This window comes from Mus caroli, unplaced genomic scaffold (genome assembly GCF_978045245.1).
Source record: "Mus caroli unplaced genomic scaffold, Mus_caroli_1 scaffold_1, whole genome shotgun sequence".
Classification (NCBI taxonomy): domain Eukaryota; kingdom Metazoa; phylum Chordata; class Mammalia; order Rodentia; family Muridae; genus Mus; species Mus caroli.
In genome coordinates this window covers 171470993-171494664 of record NW_028227256.1, presented here as the reverse complement: position 1 = coordinate 171494664, position 23672 = coordinate 171470993, and the positions used below count along the sequence as shown (strand labels likewise).

General features: G+C 40.9%; 1 protein-coding gene across 7 annotated transcripts in view; it reads right to left on the bottom strand.

Moving 5' to 3' along the window:
• The window catches only part of Aim2 (absent in melanoma 2), a 50798-nt gene that overhangs the window by 8141 nt on the left and 18985 nt on the right, over window positions 1-23672 (bottom strand). For 2 of the 7 annotated variants that reach the window (XM_085843131.1, XM_085843151.1), the window contains exons 2-4: window positions 4167-4352; window positions 2872-2960; window positions 1564-1845 (exon numbers count right to left, since the gene is read on the bottom strand). In XM_085843131.1, the coding sequence (XP_085699257.1) occupies window positions 1564-1825 (262 nt within the window). In that variant the 5' untranslated portion in view covers window positions 1826-1845; window positions 2872-2960; window positions 4167-4352. Of the gene's footprint in view, window positions 1-1563; window positions 1846-2152; window positions 2799-2871; window positions 2961-4166; window positions 4353-23672 lie in introns of those variants that run through there. The other 5 variants (XM_085843140.1, XM_085843133.1, XM_085843144.1 and 2 more) reach the window with 5 other exon arrangements.

Genomic DNA, 23672 nt, shown 5'->3' with positions numbered 1-23672 from the left:
TTATACTTGGAGAATTTGCTTAGGTTTGCTTAGCTTTGTCATACTTATTTAACCTCATAATTTTTCACCTGTTCTCTTGCTCAAGCCTCAACTAAAGGTTGGGACCCTGTTATCATTCTTTAATGACATCATTTAATTTGTTCAGATACACACACACACACACACACAGTTTTCATGAAGCAAGTTCATGTCATGCTGAACATTTACCAGAAGAAACACAAGGCAAAACTGCTGGGAAACAAGCCAGAGATCAATGCTCTACCATAGCAGCCACTGGCATCACTGACACAGCTGTGGTTGAGGCAGGCTTGAAGATGACTTCAAGTAGCACTTCCAAGCTGCAAAGCAACTAAACTGACTTCTAGATCAGCAGTCACTCCTGAGTTTTCAACCCGGTCTCAAAGTAGATCTTTTGAGCTAATCAAGCCGATAAAACCCCACCATTATTACAGAAGTAAAATAGAGGAAATTTTTTTAAGTAAGGGGGCTTTATATCATCCTATTCAGAAAAAAAGAAGCCATGAATAGGAATTAATTTCGGGAGGAAAAACTAAAAGATGCTATCAGGCTCCCTTGGTTGAACAGTAGTGACTGGAGCAATGATGTGTTCTTACTGCCACTGTGTGGTCAAATGTAAGAACTACACTTTCTGTCCAATGTCAGCCACTCTTAAACTAATCGTGATCAGGCCTTGCTCTAAGTTCCTCAAAGTCACATAGCATCTTATACCTGTATGTGATTTTTACCCTTACTTCATCACTTAGATGGCGTATAAATAACCCTCTGGAATCCAAGCCCCTCCTGCTGCATCACACACATCTCCTCTGCAAGCAGTTAACATTTTGAAGCTTCTGTATTACATAGTGTCCCCAAACTACTGCCTTTGGAATCTCTCATTTTAGGGATTCCCTTGATGAGGTATTCTTTCGTTGGCTCTTATTAGTCATTTGAACACCAAGGACACCCCAGTTGTACTTAGGGAGTGATCGGGAACTTAACAACATGGCATATAATTTGTGGAGAGTGAGAGCTGGGTTTATTGAATGCAAACACGTGCTTTGTGTCCTGGAAGTTCATAATGTCATGTATACTGCAGATAAATGAAGGATTAGAAACTCCATGCAGTAGAAGCACAAAGGCTTCCTTAAAAAGGCCGACTGGGACCATGGCAGGATGGCTCAGTGCAGAGGTGGATAGTCCTTGGCAAAGTTAAACAGTTCTCTGGTTTGTATGTTCAAGGCTGTGTTTTCTTAATGTCACAGCCAGGCAGGCCATCAGCCAAGTGTGAAAACCTTAAGCACTGTGTAATGAGACCTTAGACATTAACACCGACCTACCATTTCCGCAGTTTCTGCAAGTAGATTGGAGACAGACTCTGGTGAAGAGAGAGACAATGGTGGCAGCCCTGAATACTGGCATCAGACATGGCTAAGGAATTTGTAACATGCTGTTTAGTGACTCTGGGGAGTGAAGGACCTGATGATTAAGGAAATTAATTTCCTACAATACAATGTAGAAGGGTTTCATTTCTCTCATATCATTAAAGGGGACACTTCTACACACCTTCTTTCTTTTTCTCTTCAAGAGCATTTGCAATATGCATATAATTCAACTTCTGGAAAATATTAATGGCCTTGGTCACTGCAGATGCTGCACCTGCACTTTGAATCAGGTGGTCAGCTAACTCTGTCCTATCTGCAACGTCGAGTGTGCTCCTGGCAATCTGAAACTCAGTCAAAGCAAAGTACTTGAACCGTTTCAGTTCCTCCTCCGTGATGTGGTCCAGGCCGGTCAACAACAGCATTTCCCTGTATTCACTCTCCATCTCACAGTCCCAGGATCAGCCTGAAAAGAAACCTCAACTGTAAGATTACAGCACTCTATGCACGTCTACATTCAGGACATACAAGGTAAGTAGTTAACAAGGCATACCCAAGATGACAGAGCAGGAAGAGAGCATTAGGTGAAACATGAAAAATGAATCGCTATGCAAGATGATCAAAAAAAGGATACTTTCAAAGGCCATGTGGTAACCTAGGAATTCTTAGGGTCTGTGTTCCTGACCCCTGCAAAGTGTAGAATATGGCACAGTGTGTATACTTCAGGTATACAACTTAAAACTTTAACATACATATACATGAAATATATTTACCAGTTCACTCACTTGAGGACCATATTTTGCTGTCCCATCTCTTCAAATTCAAGATCAGAAGATTTTTCTCCTGTATTCTTCTCTAGAGACTTTAAAGGTTTAACTTGTATATCTATGACCTATTTTGGATTCTTTTGTATATGGTATAAAACTATACGAAGATCCTTTTGTGCACGTGGCAAAAATTTTCCATGATTGTATGGAGAAGACCATGTCTTCTTTGTTTTCCAAAAATTCACTTTCCCATATATGAGTTGGTCTATTTAAGGATTCTTTCCTTTGTTCCTTAATTTATCTCTCTCTTAATTTAGGATGTATGTGATATTCTGAATGGGAACATTCAATAAAAAGAAGATGTCAATTTGTCAATTAATAGACAAACTACATGCAAAATCTCAGAGAAATCATGTAAGGATCATTCTACATCTGCATGAAAAGCTAAGGACAAAAAGATACCAAACAAGTTAAAATATTCACCAAGTAACACTCTGCTGACTATCTATAAATACTTTTAAAGACTTAATAATTAGGGAAGTCAAATGTAAGTAGAGAGATGTCAGAATAAAATCAGAACCACATATACAAAGAAACATGGCACATAAACAATATGGATAAATCTGAAAGAAAGGATTTTCAGCAAAGAAAAGTATTCAGAAAAATTATGTGAGAGATGATAATAATTGATCTTTATCTTATATCACAGAAAAATAAATACTCACCTAGATAAAATAGCTAAATAGGAATAGCAGTACAGTTGAGAAACACTGGATTTTTTTCTTCACTTTACTTTGAGAAAAAGGAAAACTTCCTAAACAATGTACATAAAGGACATGTTAGGGAGGCAAGAGTTATTAAATTTCATCAAAAACATAGTCTAAAATTCTGCATGAAAATACAAACAATGCAAACATCAACAAAAAGGTCCAACTTGGGATTGTACCGCCTCCAGTGTCTATGATGAATAAACGCCTTGTTGTCAAATATATGAAGAAAACCACATATCTGTGAGAAATGGTCAACTGCCTAGGTGAAGAGTGGTGAAAAGAGATGAACAAGCAGTGAGCTTCAGTATGTGATGATGTTGTGTAAGAATATCATTGACACTGCTAGTAATCTGTTACTTTGGAGTGAACAAGGTAGAAGAAATAAGACCAAAACAGGGGGATTCATGAGAAGAAAACAACTGGTCAAAGACCCTCGCATTTCCCACCAGTGCAGACAATTTCAATGAGCTCTATAGACTACAGTTAATGAGACCTTGCCATTCTCCGGTAAAAACTGGGCAGGTAAGGAAGAGATCAGAGTGTCTCTGCTTACGTGGGTGGTGCTCATATTCAAAGCCCAAAACTACCATAAGCACCCTTTCCAACTTAAGACATACACCCAGAATAGCCACCGTGAGGAGTCTGCACCAGGGCACCAGTCCCTTCGATAGACGGGAGGAAGGAAATCTCCTCTGACTTAGTATGTGCAGGATGCTAATCCCCTCAGCATGCTTTCTGCTGGTCTGTATGAAATTTTAATCTTTCTACACCCGTCTTCGATAAAAACATAATCACAGTTAATCACATTTTATATGAAAAATTAAGACATTGATTTCTCTGAAGGTTGTTTATCTTATTTACATACAATTTTTCATTTTACTATAGAATAAATCTTCAGAAAAAGTTGTAAACTATTTGTTGAGACGAAAATGAATCTCAGCAGTAGAGCCCTTGACTCCTATGTGGGAGGCTCTGGGTTCAACTGAAAGCGCCAGGAAACATAGCCACAGTGAGGTGCTGGGTAGAGGGTGGATTATCAGTGAAGGAAATGCACTCAAATCCTCAGGGCCAGTAATAGGCGCAGCTGCAATCTGCGAGTACAGTGCTATGCCTCGCAGAATGCATACACCAAGTGCTCGCACAGGGAGCCTGAGAGATGAAAAGGGTTAAGAAAGACATATATGATAGGCTGGCCTCTTTCTAAACAGGGAGGGCTGTTACACTATGTGAAAGTGCCCTTTATGGCATACCTGGAAAACACCAGCTCTGCAGTAATTGTTGGTTCAATTTGGTATTTGAAGCAGAATGACTTACTTGACGCCACCCAGCTTCTAAAGGATGACTAGGCGGCCAGACCTCAAGTCTTCTGAATCCAAGCCCTCGGCACTGTCTTGTTCCAACTGCCTTTGTATTATTCACAGAATGTGCAACAATACCTTTAAATTAAAAACAACAACAACAACAAAATTCTAACGTTATTGGCTGTTATTCGAAGACACACATTCCATAACTCTCTCCAAGTATTAATAATGATATAATAATTGCCATCTTTTCCCCTTGTCAAAACCATTTATCTCTCTTCACTGTGTGTTGGAATAGATAAAACCCACCCTCTCTGTAGATTTCTACTCAAACTTCCCTGCATATATATTATAAAACTAAAACTGGCCCTGTTCTCTCTGTTACCACAAACTGTTTCGTTTTCCTCTCTACTTGTCTACTTAGCAATCCAGTAGTTTTTATTTGTGTTTTGGTTCAGATTCTGTGCTGGAATAAAAGTGACTTGTGGGCAAGGACTCTGTTGTTCATGTTTGCAGTCCTGGCTCCTAAAATACCATCTGCAATACATTCAACAAACATTCATTGACTTTTTCTAAGTAAAAATACAGTTCTAGGTGTCTTCTGGGTTGGATTCTGGGTGCTTTTAGTTTGACTAAGAAGCCCAGTTGAAAGGTCACAGAACAATATGGCAGGAAATAAGAACCCCTAGCAACTGTCTTCCCACAGGCACACAAATTTTGTTTAGCTGTACAGAGCCCAACCCACCCTCCTAACACCTAAAGAAGCCGTATGAGAGACCATCCTTCTTGGCTGCATTTGATAGTAAGACAAGACACAATGAAGAGATGGGAGGGAGAGATTTGTCCAGGTTGACACTCCTCCACATTCACAAAGAGGGTGGGGGGCAGAGAGAGACAGGGAGAAGGAATTCATCCCAGGCCTTAGTCTTTAAACTCTGTACGAGGCTATCATAGGAAGTATCACTGCCTGGAAGAATTCTATAACCCCTTCCCCAGGCTAGAATGAGCAACTGGAATCTGTTTGCTCACTTCCTCTAGCTCTTCTCCTTGGATCTGGGTCAGACAGAAGGATGAGCAGGAAGGTCTCCACCCACAGGCAACATGGCCCAAATCTAGCCCAGAATTCTGCTCACTGCAGTGGGAAGTAGCAAGAAACAAAAAGTAATGCCTTTTAGACCCAGGCCACATCTCATAGATGAAACCTCCCTCCCGATATGCATTAGAACTAAACAATTGCCTACATGCCAGTGGGACTGTCTCAAGCTTGTTTAGATTGTTACCAGCCTGGCAGTGAGAAAGGGACACACAGTGAGAAAGGGACACACACCCTACTCTGACCACATAGTTTTCTCTGCTTGTGAGACTCAGGTGTGATACAGGTTAGTGTCACCCTTGGTGGACCCTAGATTTGGGTATCAGCTCTCTTCAGGTTAGTGTTATCAGACAGATCATCAAGCACAAATTATCAAGATCATTTGACATGACTTACCACCAAGCAGGGACTTATACCCTACTGGGATGTCATATTTGGGCCTGTGTGTCTACTGGGATGGCATAGACCTGGGTGCACTCACCATGAGTGAATTCACCAGAAGAAATTCAGAGAGAGAAACAAGAATCCAAAGCTAACTCACTAGCCACTGTCAATAGCAGACCTAGAATCCATGGGAAGTGGGTGTTGAGGGATTGTAGCAAAGGAGAACACATGTTTCAGAAGCTAAGAAAAGATCACTCTTAAAGTTTTTATTTTTTTTTAAAGAATCAACTGTGTCTCTTGTTTGTTTTGATATAATGCTACCTAAGGTGAAGGCTACAGATGTGCCATGGACTTAGCCATGTGGGGTTACTGGTAGCAAGAAGAGCGACAAGGAAGTGGGATGGAAGTTCAACACAAGTCTTGCTGTTGTGTTGAAGGGCCAGAGAAATGTGATAAAAGACAGGGTAGGAGGTGGGATAGGAAATGGAGAAAGTGACTTATAATTGTGTACTTGCTCTCTTTTCTAACATGAGAGGAATCAGTCTTGCTTCATGCTGATGAGAATGTTCTAGAAGGGGGCGACCTGTGGTATAGAAGAACAAAAGGAAAATTGCTCCTGGGAGTGAGCCTGAGGATGGCTCCTCTGGAGTACACCTTCTGAAACAAAGGAAAGCCACTCTCCATTTCCTGCATCTGACATCTGCTGTGAGGGACAGACGCCCACCTTCCTCATGCCAACTTTTCTCAATTCTTCAAGAATCTCCAACCGTGTTCACTTGCTGCCTATGGCTGACAGCTAGACAGCTAGACAGACACAGACTCAACTCCTGGCTCTGCCATTTATTAGCTGTGTGACATCTGGTAAATTACAACCTTCTAAAGTGTCCATATCCTCAAGTGTAAAATGGGGAAAAGGTGAGCATCTCCATTAAATGGTTACTGTTATAATGCCATGCTACTGAATCAGGGACTTGTAACAGAACCATGTGAGACTAATCATTGAGGCAAAGCTATTAATAGAAAAGTGATAGACAGGATTCAGGGTATGATATTGTACAAGGAATAGAAACTAAGTCTGGGATGGGAGGTGAGGGCTTGTGTTAGGAACTGGGAAAAGAAGGCGGACGGATATTTTTCAAAAACTATGTTTTGAAAAGACCAAAGACAAAAAAGATGCGGAAAAATTGACATGCAGGCTTTGTAGCTTGCAAGCTGGCCAATTGTCTGGGCTAAAACAGAGGGCTCAGGGGCAGATATGTCAGATGGGAGACTCCCAGAGCTGGATGAGGGATTAAGTCACTAAGATACTGGGCTACTGCCCGAGAGGTACCTCAGGGACCTTGCATGAGGAGCTGCAGAAAATGTGTGTCTCCTAAAAAGCCTGGCAGGAAATCTTTAAGAGTGACTGAAGCTCAAGAGAAATGACTCCAACCAAGAGACCCCAGGGGACAGAGCTGGAGTGACAGTAAAGAAAATGTCTGCTTTGAGAGCTGATGGCATGTGCTCATGCTCAAAGCCTCAGAGGATGAACTACATGGGCCCTTAGTCTTCTCTCCGGTGGAACAACCATAAAATCACCCAATGCTCTGCTTTGCTTCTCAACCCTTGTTCCCCAACAAGTATGTGCTGCCTCCATCTGGCACATGAAGCTGCTTTCCAGTACTGCTGGTAAGCACAGACCTTTGCCCCAAGGCACCACAAAGACTCCCATGTTCATAGCTGGTAGGATCCCAGCTCCATTAGCAGAGACAGTCTTCCTTTCATAGCCACAGAAGATAAATTCTTATAGATGCTTCCTGTTAATTCATCTCAAAGTTACAGTGACACAAAGAAAGGAATGACCAAGAAGAGTCTGTAAGGAATGATAACAGATGAGTTGCTGCTGCTTGTATGGCAAACAGACCTAAGGTAGCACTTGATTTCTGATCATTAGGGCCTTCTCACAATGCTTAGAGGGCAAAGGTAAGAAGAAATACTTCAGGCCATGTCGATCTACACAACAAGTTTGACCCTAATGTCTATGGTATATGAGAGCATATAGCATATATGTCCAAAAACCAAACCCAACCAAACCCAAACCAAACTGAACTGAAAGATTTGCTGATCTCAAACAAAATGCATATAAAATCCTCCATCTTATCTCAAGACTCTTAAGCCCAAATTTAGAGCTGTTGATGTGAAGATCTCGTTTCTAATACAAGGCATCAACAATGATGATATGCATGCTTACTGTGACAGATCAAATGTGAGAAGGTTCTATGTGTTGAGTAGCTACCTGAAGCCATGAAAGTGGAGACTCAATTAAGAATATACAGTAACAAGTTATGAGAACAGTTCTAACAGAAATAAATGTCAGAATCCACGAGGACAGATGAAGAACCTCTAACCATGCTTTGCAATCACACAGTCAGGCAGGGAAGTGATCCCTTTGAACTCTCACTACAAGACTCATCCCTGTACATCCACATATGCAGCCTCAATGAGTCATCCTTATCCATCACATTCCGTACCCTTCTGTGCATTAAATTTCCTCACATGTGTAATCAACCACCATGGGAACTATATGTATTTAAGACTAGAGAGTACTCTGGTGGTCAAACTCAATTCTTAACTTCATGAGATCTAGAACCACAGGGATATGGGCATCTCTGGGAGGTTATTTTGATCAAGTTAACTAAGGTAGGACGATCAGACTCCAGTCCCTGGTCTGGGATCCTGAATGTGGACACAGTGGGAACAGCTGCCTGAATCTCCGGACACTGTGACTCCCCTGACTCTCCTGATGTGATGGACTGCAACTTCAAATGCTGAGCCCAAATTAACCCTAAATCGATTTCACTGGGGGAACTTTATTACAGCAATGGGAAACAGAAATGTTGCTTCAAAGAAAGAGACAAGGCAAAAGGTAAAAGAAAAATAGTCAACAAGACATTCAGACAGAACTTACAACAATGAAGAAATCTGGAAAATGTGACAATGAACGGATTAACAAAAGTATTTTTTTTCAAAACAGTTTGTGAATGCCATCGAAGAAATCCTTTTAAAGTTAATGGGGTGCTAAAGAAAGCCACTGAAGAACACTTTGTATGAGTATAAAGTGGAAGACAGTAAGACGGAGAGAAGAAAAATAAGAAATATAGACTGTGTACTAGAATGAAAAATGACTAGCTAATATGGATTCACACAAGAGTGAGCAGAAAAAAGCAGGAGAAATACTGTCTAGGGTCAGAGATAAAGCTCAACAGAAGAGCTCCAGCCCAGCAGTGCAATGCCCTAGAGACAAACTCCAGTCCTTCCTAACAAATAAAATATGGTCTGTTTGGATGAACCAAGGGACAATCAAGGCACATTGATTTTTGTCTCGGTTTTGAGATTTCTTTTAACAGACTTGACTTTACAAAGCAGCTTCAGGTCCACAACAACACAGAGCTAAAGGTGCAGACAACCCATGTGTCCCTGTCCACCTCAAACAGTTTCCACTATTGCCAGCATCCCCAAGTGGAACCTTTGTTAAGATTGAGAGACATAAACTGACACAAGTTTATTGTTCAAAGTCTTCAGTTTGTATCAGGCTTCAGTCCTGGAATCAAATATGTCTCTATGTATGAGAAAATGTGTAAAGATGGGCAGCCACCAGGGCAGAGTGGTTTCACCAACCTTAAGCACTCATCAATCTCTGTCTAACCATGATACTCTACCACTAACCGGCAACCAGTCTTTCTTTCACCATCTCCATGGTCAGAAGTTACCATGCATGTAGAATCATATACTATCCAGCCTTTTCTAATTGTTCTCTGTCTCTGTCTTTTTGTCTCTGTCTTTCTCTGTCTCTGTCTGTCTGTCTCTCTCTTAATATGTATTTATGTTTTCTTTGTAGGTTTTGTTGTTGTTGCTGTTATGCTTTGTTTTCACAGTTGAAACATTACTTATATTTGGTGCTGAATAATATTCTGCTCTCTGGAAAAACAAGCCTTTAAAATTTCATTTTTCCTACTGGATAGGATAACATTTTGGTTACTCCCAGGTTTAGACAACGGTCACTAATACTGCTCTAAATATCCATGCACAGGTTTCTGTGTGCATGGCGTTTTAGTTCTGTATATCACCAAGGAGTATGATGTACAGTGATGTATAGTCAAAGCAGAAGTGGCTTTATAAAAACCCACCAACATTGTTCCACCTTGCCTTTCCTCTAGCAGCAAGCTAGCGTTCCTGTTGGTTCATGACCTTGCTAGTACATGGTACTGTCAGAGCTCTGGATTGCAGCCAGATGGGAGAGGAGGGTGTGACGTCCTTGCTTATGCTTTATGCCATTGCTAATGACACATGAGACAAAGCATCTCTTCACTTAGTTGTCTGACATTCATCTACTCTCTTTGGTAAGGTGCCTGTTAAGATATTTGATCCATTTATTAATAGACTTCTGGGTTTTCACAACTGAAATGAGTTCTTTATGTATTTTTAACATAAATAATGCATCAGACATGACCTTGGCAAATACTTTTTAATTGTTCTCTTGCAAGTCTTTGAAGTAGCAGAAAATTATAATTTTACTGAAAATTTTACTTCTTTCAGAGGTTGTGGTCTTTGAAGTTTCATTTAAAGCATTCACCATATATGCAGGTTGTCTAGAGTTTCACATATGCTATCTTATAAGAATTTTTTAAATGTTTCACATTAATTAAATTATTTATTTAGAGAGAAAAAGATTGACAGAGAACAAGGGTGAAAGCAAGAAAGAGCTAGAGATGGAAAGCAAGAGTGATTGAGTGGGAGAGCAAGCAAGAGAGAGAGGGAGGGGAAGGGAAAGGGAGTGAAATGGGAGGGGAGGATAGAGGCAGAGGGAGGGAGAAAGGAGTGGGGAGTGGAAGGGAGAGGGAGAAGGAGAGAGGGAGAGAGAGAGGGATGGGGAGTGGAGCAGAGAGGGAGGGGAAGAGGACAGGGATAAAGGGAAGGAAAGAGGGAAGGAGAGAGGGAGAGGGGAATTGGGAGTGGAAGGGAGAGGGAGGGGGAAAGGAAGGAGAGGGGGAAAAAGAAGGGGAGGGGAAGAAGCACATTTGTACTCGTGCAACAGTGTCCACGTGGAAATCAACAAATAACTTGCAGGAGTCAGTCCTCTCCTTCCTCTATGTGCGTTTCTGAGATTAGACTCCGGATTGGCAGCAATCACCTTTACCTACTGAGTCATCATCTCCCAATCCTCTTGGAGAATTTTCACAATTTTGCATTTTAAGTTTCCATCTGCATTGATGACCAGCTTTCTGGAATTATTTGCTACAAAGAGAAATTTCTGCCTTTATCAGAGAAACTCTCTTCTTCAGCAGATGGGATATAACACACATACAAATATACAAATATGGAGACCTACTGTCAAACATTATCAAGCCAGTAAGAGACTTTGGAACTCTCAGCTCTAAATGTGATGTCTAGGTCAAATCCTTCCCTGAAAAGCTCAGAAAAGCCCACAGAAGAGGAGATGGGGAAAAGGTAAGAGCCAGAGGGATGGAGAAAATCAAGAAAACAAGGGCCTGTAAATCATCATGATCAAAGCTCATATGAACTCACAGAGACTGAAGCAGTATGCACAGAGCCTGCACATGTATAGATTATGTACAAATTCTGACTTCCAGTTTAGTGCTTTTATGGGATTCCATAGTGTGTGAATGACTGTGTCTCTGATTCTTGTGCCTTCTCTTGGGCTCTTTTCCTTTAGTTTGCGTTATCCAATTACTATGTGTTAGTCTCTTACATTACTTGATGTGACATCACAGTCCCTTAGAAGCATGTATATTTTCTGAGAGAAACAGAAAGGGAGCAGATCCATATGGGAGAGGTGTCTGGGAAAACTGGGAGAGCTAGAAGGAAGATAATTTGTAGTAAGAAATTATTATATGAGAACAATTATGTTTACTAAAAGGAGGTAAAGGGGAGAATCTTTTACTCATTTTATTACTTTTCCTACTTCATCAAAAACAAATCAGATAACCATGCTTATTTGGGTCCCTTTTAGGTTTTGTATTCTGACCCATTGGTTATAGATAGATAGATAGATAGATAGACAGACAGACAGACAGACAGACAGACAGATACATACATACATACATACATACATACATACATACATACATATGTGTGTATATATATACGTATATATATATACTTTTAATTTTTTTATTCTTTATATATGAGGCTGTATGTTTATGTGTACCTCATATACTCAGGAACTGTGGGAACCAGAAGAGGGCATTGAATATCCTGGAAATGGAGTGACAGATGGATGTGAGTGCTGGGAACACAACCAGGGTCCTCTGCTAGAGCAGCACACATGCCCAGCTTTGTAAGTGTGTATTCTCCCACCATGGTCACACTGTCTTAGTTTCTGTAGCCCCATTGTTAGTCTTGAAGCTGGGTAATGTTAGTCCTCCAAACTTCTCATTCTTCAGGATTACATAAACGATTCGAGGTTTTTTACTTTTCTCTATAATATTTAAAATCAAAATTTGAGTATTCATGAAATCATTCATTGGAATTTTGCTTGCATTGACTATATAGATCAAGTTCAGATGTGACACACGAATGGTACTGAATCTTCTCCGTGAACATGGGACATGTCTCTCTTTTTTTTTTCTTCAATTTATTTTTTTCCATTTTTGTGGTTTTCTTTTATATGTATATTGTATATATTTATTTAGATAGATGCCAAGGTACATCTTTTCTCAGGCAATAACATTGAGTTTTCACTTGAAACTTCTATTTATTTATTATTATTCATATATTTAAAAGGTAAATGACTTTTGAATTTGGTTTGGTTTGTGTTGTGATTGTCTGGATTTGTGATTGTTTGTTTTGTTTTTAATATCATCAAGGTTTCTACTTCACAGAATTCCTACTTGCTGAGAACCTGACCCTGAGCCAGGCACTGAAACACATGTAGTGCACTGTGGGACTGTGATAGGCCTCCTATTTTGGTTGAATGGGGCTTGCTCCGGTGACCTAGTAGAGAACTCTACAGGGGACAGAAAAAGCAAGCCACATTCCCAGAGCCAGGTGCCTGACACCACGGAGCCCCCAACTACATAATTCCATGACTATCAGTCATGCAGACAACATCCCAAGCTTCTGGCATTCTGGCTAGACTCCAGAACAGTTACCTGACTATAGCCAGGAATGCTACTCCCCATAGTTACCTGGTAACAAGATAGCCCAGCCCACTATAAGAGGGGCTGCTTGGCCCCTCCTCACTCACTTTAAGCCCTCACCTTTCTTACTCTCTAGCCCTCCTTCTCTCTCTCTCCCTTCCCACCTCTCTCCACATGGCCATGGCCAGTCTCTCTCTTTTTACCTTCTCTCTTTTTCCCTGCTTTTCTACAATAAAGCTCTAAAACCATAGACTGTCTCTGCTCATCAATGCCCGCCATGCTTGAACAATGGGATACACTTTCTCCTAACGAGCCACGTCTAACTTCCTGCCAGAAGGCCATCCTGTGCTCCAGCCATGGACTGGACCAAGGACTCTCACCTGTGTGGGAAGCGCCTTCTCCCCCTGTTCTCTCCTTCCTTCGGCCCTGAAGCTGACCAAGCCACCTGGGGCCCCCCATTTGTTCTCAGCTCTTCTGTAGTATCCAGCGTGGGATGCCCAAGGCTGAGAACCTGGTACCTTAGGGCTGCCCCTTGTCCACCCCCCGCCAAGCTGGGATTCTGTGGCTTCCCACAGCTAGACACCCACCCTGGGCCACATGCCACAGTCCTCCCACATCCACCTGCCCAGAGCACTGGAACTTTGGCGGGACGCGGGTTCTCTCCCACTCCCCTCTTTCCCTGACACTCATAGCCCCACAGTGCACATCTTTAAATCTAGTACCTGGAGGTGTGAGCCAGGTAGATCACTAGGTCAGGGGGAGTTTGGGATACAGAGTGGGATGTCTGTGGATATCAATCAGAAATTGTGAAATGACTGAACTTGGATTCATCTGTACGTGTGAGATGTGAGGACTCTCAAAAATCATAGGAAAAGAGAGGTGTGAGGAAACTAAATTTTCAGCTTCAACTGCAGGAAATTGAAGGTAGATTATGGCATAGTTGAAACTTGGAGATTAAGAGTTTATTATCATTAGAAAAGACTGAACATGTCCAGGCACTGTGCTACACACCTGACATTTCATCACTTGAGAAATGATGGGGCAAGAATTGCCTCAGGTTGGCCTACATGGTAAGTTCTATGCCAGCCACGGCTTCATGGAGAGATCCTATCTCAAAACATAAAACCCAAACCAAAAGGCTAATATAGCTGCTGCTAGTGAGTAGGATTTTAAGTAGTAACACATGAGTCAGAGAGTTACTCTTTTATTTTACCTTTTTTTTTTTTTTGACCAGTGCAAGAGGACTAAACTGAGGACACTGTGTATGCTAGGCCAGCACTCTATCACTGAATACCATTCCTATCCCCAAAGAGCTATTCTTCCAATGTTGACAGTACTATTTGAATTTTAAGTCAGAGCAATATATTGACTTGATAAAAATAAGGATTAAGCCTAAAATATAAGGGACTCTGCTAATTCTCGCTAAAGTGCTTTACCATTCCATCACCCCCAGGAATCATACATAATAACGTTAATGCCAAATATGATCCATAATAAATTAAATAACACTTTAGAAATAGAATTAATTACTTCCAGCTAAATTGGTTTCGAAAGAATCCATTAGGGGGAAAAGCGCTTGGACTCATCCTGCTCAGAGTCAATTCTTTCTTAATTTTATTGCAACACAGTTTCTACTCTGTATCCCAACCTTCCCTTGACCTGGTGATTCACCGGGGTCACATCTCCAGGTACTAAAATTAAAGATGTGCACTGTGTGTGCTGCAGTACCTGGCTCAGGGTCAGGTTCTCGGGAAATAGGAATTCCGTGAAGTAGAAGCCTATTTTCATGAAATGGAAGTTATTTCCTAACATTTTATATGTGTGTGCTATACATAATACATTATATGTAATCTATAACACATATATAATATACATATGCTCACATAGTGCATAATTGTCTCAGACACAATGTTAAACTTTATTACTCAACCACTAAGGGCTACCCTTTCCCCGGGTTACCTCACAGAACATTACAGTACCTCTGACTCAAAGCCTAAGTTACTGGAGCTGGAATGAAATGAAGACACGTAGTCAGTTGCTCAGGAACACATTCATCACTTCTGTTTGCACCTATTGTATTCTGCTAAGATGCCCATTTTCTTGCTCTTGCTATGCCTTGTCTTTTTAGAACATCTGGGAATAAATCTTTACCCAAGATACAAACCATTTTTAAGAATACAGGAAGATTAAGCAAACCCTAGATGGTGGGTCCTACAATTCTCCAACCCCATGGTTCCTATTTCTTGTTCATCCCATCCTTCCCTGAACCTGTCACACAGCTCAAAATACACCTAAATTTCCTTCCACAAAAGGATCAATAACATCAAATTGCTAAAGATTCTTGCTGAAAACAACAGAATTGATTCCAGCTAGTTTAATAAAGTCTGTTTTCTTAAAAATAATAACCTCAGAGATCAGTAAAGGATAAAGGAACAAAGTCTGGTCTAAGCTCACAGAAAAAGGCTCCCCACCCCTCCCCCCACCCACACATCAAACCTCAGGGTAAAACTGTTCTGAAGGAGGAAGCTTACTGCTGCTGTCACCTGTAGAATGCCAAGATATGTCTCCATAGCCACCGCTAAAACTTCAGCACCAACGCTGCCTCTGTGTCAGCAATCCTATTGCAATTTCAGTTGCTGCCTGAAAGCTAATCATCCCTAAAGGAGCCATATTGGCAAGGGCTATGCCCTCCATGTTTCTGGTTCTTATACCAAAGATGTCATACTCAAATCACATCTGGAAAGCACCCTTTAGGGCAAGCCCTTGTCTGCTTCAGCCATCTGCACTGAAAAGGAAGCTGAAAGTTGGACTTACTTCTGGGTTGGGGAGGTAGGACTATTACGTGTGAAGTATTTGTAAGATGCTGGAAAGTCCCAAATGTGACATGTGCCCAGTAAAAACACAAAGGAGGAGGCAGAGGAAGAGGAGGAGGAGGAGGAGAAAAAGAAAAACCTATTTAAAAGAGGTAGAGATTTGAAGGCTAAACCCAAAATGCTGGATCAGGAAAGTATTCGAAGTGTCATTGTTACAGAAAAACAGGAAGAGGAGGAGCAGGGCAGGGCAGGTGATAAGAATGTGTGCTGAGTGCAGAAAGTGTTGAATTTGAGGTACTCATGAGATATGTAAATAGAGAGATTTAATTGAATTTATGAACCTGGAGCTTAGATGAAAGGTCAGAACTCTGGATAATGCAAACTGCATTAGAATGCAGATGGCAACTGATGCTGTGGAGAGGATGTGGCTGAGGAGGGAGGTGAGGTATAAGCACCCTCTAGAGACTCAGGGAGCACAGACAGCCGTGGCACTGGGCAAAAGAGGAGCAAGGGAGGGAGACTGAGAAAGAAAGGTCAGAGCACTAGAGAACAGAAACAGAAGCTAGGGGGGTACCAGAAGGCAGGATAAAGAAGGAGGATGGGGATCAAGAGTGTAGCATACATTTGAAACTTGAGGAAATAAGACAGATCTCAAAGGTTCACACTATACCCATGGTAAAAAGATATCTATGCAGGCAAACACACAAACACATACACATACACCATACACACACACACACACACACACCTAGAGAGAGACAGAGACAGAGACAGACAGAGACAGAGACAGACAGACAGACAGAGAGAGAGATTAGTTTTGTTCTATGATTATCATTTCACAAGATATGTACACATGAAGATACTACATTATGCCCTGTTAACACATACCCATTATCTGTGAATTATAGCTCAGTAAAGCCAGCGAGTGGAAGGTTTCAGATCTTAAAAGTTCTACTCAGATTTAGGAAGCATACAGTTGGCTATTTCCTGATTTTCCTATGATATTTCCTATGATTTTCACCCCTCGTATCCTGACTTCTAGTCTAGGTTGCTTGGCGTATGCTGAGCCATACTGTCCTGAAACAGAGATGAACAGAGACAGGAACAAAGCAGAGATACTGGCCTTTGAGAAAGCTGTACGCTTCTGAAACGGCAGGATCATACAGCTTTGCTACCAAGTGGAAGGTTCTCCTTACCTTCTACCTGCACTCAGGCCTTGTTTCTGGTGTGAGCTGTCCCTGCTCCCGTGCAGGGACTTATGCCTAGGACCCTCAGGTCAGTGGTCGGGCCTTCCTCCACATCCCTCAACCCCCCGTACTGAACCCTGCTGCCTTGGAAATCTTGCCATTCTGTGCACCCCCTCCATTTGATCTCTACAGTTCATTTCTTCCAAAACCATCCTCAAATCCTCCAAGCCCAAAGCCAGGGTTCCATGATTTTCCCATCATGGTCACATAAGACACAGAAGTTCATGATATCTGCCACCCTATCATACAAATGAAAATAAACATCAGCTTGGATGACCTTAAGTCTCATGGTCTTATGAAGTACCTACTCCATGAGAGTACCTGAGTGTATCTGGCAGCAGGGGTGGAGGTGGGGAACATTATGAACATCGAAAGAGTTTATATAGTTCAAAGACTAAGAAAGACAATAAAATGCTAAGCCAAATATAAAACATTATATTATAGCAAACACTGTGCACTATTACTAGTATTATGAAATTTTTGTGTTGTTTCTGCTATTTTCATAAAAAGGCAAGCTATAGGAGCATAGGACATATTCAGATGTCGTTTATAAACAATGTAAAAATCAAGCCAGCCATGGTGCTGCACTTAAGGGGTGGAGGTGGCAAGGTCATTTCAAAACCATCTTTGGCTACAAAGGAACTTCAAGGACAGCTTGGGCTACACAAGTCCATGTTTTAAAAATAACAATGAGCAAAGAGAATGCGATATACTGAGACCTCAACACACAACTGTTAAGTGCATGAGTTTTACTAATATCCATAAAGCCATTCCATGCTCAACTTACCAGGATTGCTTACCATGTCCACTTAGTGTGACTCATACTAGGGACACCAGTGAAAAATGAAGTCAGAGGTGACATAGGGACATGTGGGAAAGTAAGGGGACTCAGTTGACCTCTGATTCTGCAATTACAGTCTGTATGCGAGGACCATCCCTTTGCTGAACTTCAGGATACATGGGGATAAGAACAGGTTTTCTTTTCTGGTTTATAGCCCAACATTTGTAATAATCATTTGCTAATGAGATTTTAATGATAAAAATCCATCATACCAATTCTGTATATAAAAGACAACTTCTTCTGCTGCAGTTTCCTTCACAATTAGAAACTTTCTACTTATGCTTGCCGATTCCTTGTCTCTCACCTATCATGTCAGGTGGGAGAAATGTTACAAAATTATGAGAAGAGCCAATGTACTTGGTGATAAAACAGAGAACTGACAGTTACGGAGGCTTCAGGTGGGCAAAAGGACAGGACAGGGAGACACAAGGACAAGCACAGAGTCATTGGGATATACTCAGACTAACAGAGGGTCCAGAGGAATGAAATGGCCCTGACAAGCACAGAAACATGGTATGCGCAAGTGTGCACATTCAAATATGTGTATGTCTCTGCATGTGCGTGTGTGTGTGTGTGTGTGTGTGTGTGTGTGTGTGTGTGTGCATGTATGTATGTGTGCATAAGATAGAATCTTTGTCTCTGGTATATGATTCCTGTATCCTCCTGTGAATTGGCCAGGATGTTTTATCAATCATCTGGCATACCTGAACATCACAAATATGAAAGTACCTAACACACTAGGATTCCCATAAGCCAATGCGGTCTATCGTTTATTGATTCCTGGTATCAAAAACTTCAGCCTGATTTTCTAATTAAATTCTAAAACACGTGCTTCTGCAGATTGGTACCCAACACCTCACTTTATGTCAATAAAACTGTGATGTCCAAATACCAACTGTCTCTATTCTCTCTGTTGATAGCTAAAATGTATACACACATGTATATATGCATACATACATACATGCATACATGGATATAGGCAGTCACATACATATGTATCTGCTTCTCATATTTTATTTATTTTGTGTCATTATCCTTGCTTTGTCTTTTATTTAAAGTTGACATAAAATTTTTTCTTAAACTTCTGGTTGGGAGTTCTTACACAGGACATGATACGTGATTTTCATAGTCTGGGTGACTTTTTCTGGCTTGGAAGGTCACCATCTCTGAAACTCTCACTTCAATGGTTACAATCATTGTTTCAAGTGATTAATAACTCCTAACAATCCTGCAAAGTTATATCATATCCATTTTGAAGATATGTAAATAGAGGCTTAGGTTTGTTGTGTGCATGACCTAAGGTCATATGACTAATACATTGTACAAAAAATATCCTGAACTTGAGCCAGCAGAAACCACAGCCCAAACTCTGACACCTAACCACATCACCCCACACCACTTCCTGGTAGCAAAGTGAATGGAATCAGCTCTAGTCAAGATGGAACCAGAAACACAGAGGTAAGAAACAACTTCCTTACTAAAAGACTCCTCTAAGCTAGCTTACTTTAACAACCTCCCTGGCTTCCCTGCTCCATTTCCAGCGTTTCCCAAGTTCATCCTTGCCATACATTCTTCTCTGGATAACACAAAGCTCTTTAAGGTATATACCAGCCCACATAAAAATCGGGCACTCCAGGACATGTCTCCTGAATCCATAAAGCACATGATCACAAAGGCATGCCAATTGTTTGCTACCATATCTTCTAAGATGTCCACAAACCACTCTCCATTCACCCCTGCCTTAGTTTTTGTGGTTCAGGAACTGTTTATTGTAACTGAACTGGAAATTGTCACCACCCAGACCCCATAACCCATTGCTCCTCCTCCCAGCTGAGTTTTATAACAGAATCATCTGCAAAGGGAGCCGCCTTGCCCAAGGTCGCATCACTGCCTGTACTCAGCTTGAAGGCAATGTTAACTTATGGAAAGGTTGCCCTAACTATGGACAACTGGAAACCATCCAAGCCTGAGGGGACCTGCGGGGGTTTCTGCAGCTGCCACTATGAATGCATGAGTTCAGCTTCCCCCTCTGTCCAACACAGTTTGCCTCTCTCACTTTCAATTGCTCCTGTGACTCCCTCAGGCAAATCTCAGCATCTGTGTCTTGGAAACTCGACCTTATATATTACTTGACTCCTAACTTCTGTCATATCCACAAATATTGTCACTTTAACTAAAGAGTAAGACTGTAGGGTAGAGACATACCAGAAGGAACATGGATATATGTCGAGAAACATATGAAGAGGTAAACAGTGTATAAATTAAAATCTATGAATCATTTCTTCTCGTATCCTGTTTCAAGTGTTTGCTACATATTGCATAGCTTTGCCATTGTAATATTTTAATATATACTGACAGATATCCTGCCTTTCAAATTTATATTCCCTTGTTCTTAGGGTCTATATCGTTTAGATACTTTACCTCACATCTTCAACATGAAAACTCTTACTTCTAAGTGTATGTTCCTGTGTATATGTTGGTGCATACATGTTTGTGTATGTATGTGGTGTGTGTGTACATATAATGGTGTGTATGTGCACATGTGTCAATGTGTGTCCACATGAATGTTTGTCTGTGTAATAGGTAGAGGTGGATGTGCATGTGGATATGAAGGGGCTGTGTGCACATGTATGTGTATAGTTGTATCCATGTGGGGTGTACATGCATACATGTGAACATGTGTTATGTGTGTATGTGCACATGCATGCATGTGGCTGTGGGATGCACATATATATGGGACTGTTCATGTATGCACATTTATGTATAAGTGTGTTATGTTCTGTACTTATAGGTATATGTGTATGCATATTTGTGTGGGGGTGTATTGGTAGGAGAGACTGGGTGTATGGGGGTCTATGTGGGGAGGGGTGTGTGTGTGTGTGTGTGTATGTGTGTGTATGTGTGTGTGTGTGATGTATCTATCTATATCTATATCTATATCTAATATATATATATATATATATATATATATGCATGCAGCTGAGTTCCTCTTTGCCAGAGGTCAGTATTGGGTTTCATCCTCAATCTCTTTCCAACCTTGTATTTTGAGTCAGAATTGTTCTTTTATCCTGGAACTCACTGTTTCAGTTTCAGTGGATGGCCAACAAGCCCCAGGGATCTGATTCACCTACGTCTGCTCCTCAAGCACCAAGGATAAAGGTGTGCGTTATCTTTATTTTTTGTGGGTTCTGGAGTTCTTATCTCAGGTCCATCCTCATATTACACACTAAGCGATTTTTACCTACTGAGACACTTCTACAACCCTTACATATCATCTAAATCATACTGCTGGTGGTACACAGAGGTGTAATTTGTTTGAAACAAATGCGAAATTATCTATTAATTTTTTAGAAATATACATATTCCAATACAACATCCCCATTCCTGGTGGAAGCGTTCAACCATGCTGATTGGTAGGAGCCATGGAGGGGAGAGGGAAGATAGGAAGGAGAGAAGATGAGGACAGCGAGGGCAAGGAAGGGTAGAAAGAGCAAGAGGAAACTGCCGCATCTGCAGAGAAGGCTGTATGATACAGACGGACATGAACAACAAAGGACATGAATGACACTGGTAATATCTGTAAAGTGAAGAATATATAATATGTATGCATGTATATGATCCCATTTTAAAAGTATAAAGTGGTCTTCCTTCATCCCCTCATTCCTCCTTCTTCTCTTCCCCACTTCCCCCAATAAACCTCTTCTTATGGAAAAAAAGTATGAAGTGTATAAAAGTAGAACCGTGTTTAATGATACAGAGTGATACTAACCCAGGGTACTCAGTATGTATTTCAGGAAGGCAGAAAGTGGATGAGAGTGGGTGTCAACACGGGAGTTTTGGAAGTCCTGATGCTAATCTGTTCCAAGACTGAGTGCTGGGACCATAGTTATTTACTCTGTTCTTGCATCTTTATACCTTTAAACAAGTGCAACCTCTATTATATGTATTTTTGTGCATAGTCAATTATTTTAAGAAACAATATTCTCAGTGTGGGAATTGTTTTCAAATCACTGGTAACTTGACAGCTGAACAGCCTCCTCCTACCTATTTTTTTTTTTAGCTATTTATGAAAGTTTACATTTTCAACTCAATTTTCGCAAGTTAAGGATTGTTTTTAACTGTCTGCTTCTACCTATAATTTATTTTCAGTAGATTATTCTGTGCTGCTTATGCTAGCAAAAAAGAAAAAAGAACGAAATGAAAGGTAGAAATTCTCCAAAAAACATACAATTTTCTTGTGTTTTACCATTTATTTTATTAAGCTTGCTTGTTCTTACCTTTGTCCATATTACAAAAGCAATTTAAATCATTGCTTAAAAAAATCAGACAATTTAGACAAACATAGGATAAAAAACCACTCCCAGTCCCACTGTTGAGATTGTAAAGGTTCTGCCAAGTGATTTTCATTCCCCTGTATGAAATAATATAATTATGGAAAACGTGGCTACTTTGGTAATACATGTCCTTCAATTTACCATGATTCATTTAGTTAATCTAGATTCAAAGAAAAGAAACTTTCAGACCTGACCCCTGTTTTCTTCTCATTCTAAAGAATTTGTCAGCTATTGCCAAGGTAGGGAAGATATGGAGCCTGGATGGAAAATACTTTCTTTTTTAAAATTTTTTATTAGGTATTTTCTTCATTTACATTTCCAGTGCTATCCCAAAAGTCCCCCATACCCTCCCCCCCCAATCCCTTACACATCCACTCCCACTTCTTGGCCCTGGCGTTCCCCTATACTGAGGCATATAAAGTTTGCATAACCAATGGGCCTCTCTTTCCACTGATGGCCGACTAGGCCATCTTCTGATACATATGCAACTAGAGACACGAGCTTCAAGGGGTACTGGTTAGTTCATATTGTTGTTCCACCTAAAGGGTTGCAGAACCCCCAGCTCCTTGGGTACTTTCTCTAGCTCCTCCATTGGGGGCCGTGTGATCCATCCAATAGCTAACTAAGTGAGGATCCACTTCTGTGTTTGCAAGGCCCCTGCATAGTCTCACAAGAGACAGCTATATCAGGGCTCTTTCAGCAAAATCTTGCTAGTATATGCAATGGAGTCAGCGTTTAGAGGTTGATTATGGGATGGGTCCCCGGATATGGCAGTCTCTAGATGGTTCGTCCTTAGTCTCAGCTCCAAACTTTGTCTCTGTAACTCCTTCCATGGGTGTTTTGTTCCCAATTCTAAGAAGGAGCAAAGTGTCCACACTTTCGTCTTCGTTCTTCTTCAGTTTCATGAGTTTCACAAGTTGTATCTTATATCTTGGGTATTCTAAGTATCTGGGCTGATATCCACTTATCAGTGAGTACATATCATGTGAGTTCTTTTGTCTCGAAAAAAAAAAAGAGTTCTTTTGTGATTGAGTTAACTAACTCAGGATGATGCCCTCCAGGTCCATCCATTTGCCTAGGAATTTCATAAATTCATTCTTTTTAATAGCTGAGTAGTACTCCATTGTGTAAATGTACCACATTTTCTGTGTCCATTCCTCTGCTGAGGGGCATCTGGGTTCTTTCCAGCTTCTGGCTATTATAAATAAGGCTGCTATGAACATAGTGGAGCATGTTTCCTTCTTAATGGTTGGAACACCTTTTGGATATATGCCAAGGAGAGGTAGTAGTAGTACTATGTCCAAGTTTTTGAGGAACCACCAGACTGATTTCCAGAGTGGTTGTACAAGCTTGCAATCCCACCAACAATGGAGGAGTGTTCCTCTTTCTCCACATCCTTGCCAGCATCTGCTGTAACCTGAATTTTTGATCTTAGCCATTCTGACTGGTGTGGGGTGGAATCTCAGGATTGTTTTGATTTACATTTCCCTGATGATTAAGGATGCTGAACATTTTTTCAGGTGCTTCTCAGCCACTTGGTATTCCTCAAGTGAGAATTCTTTGTTAAGCTCTGCACCCCATTTTTAATGGTGTTATTTGAATTT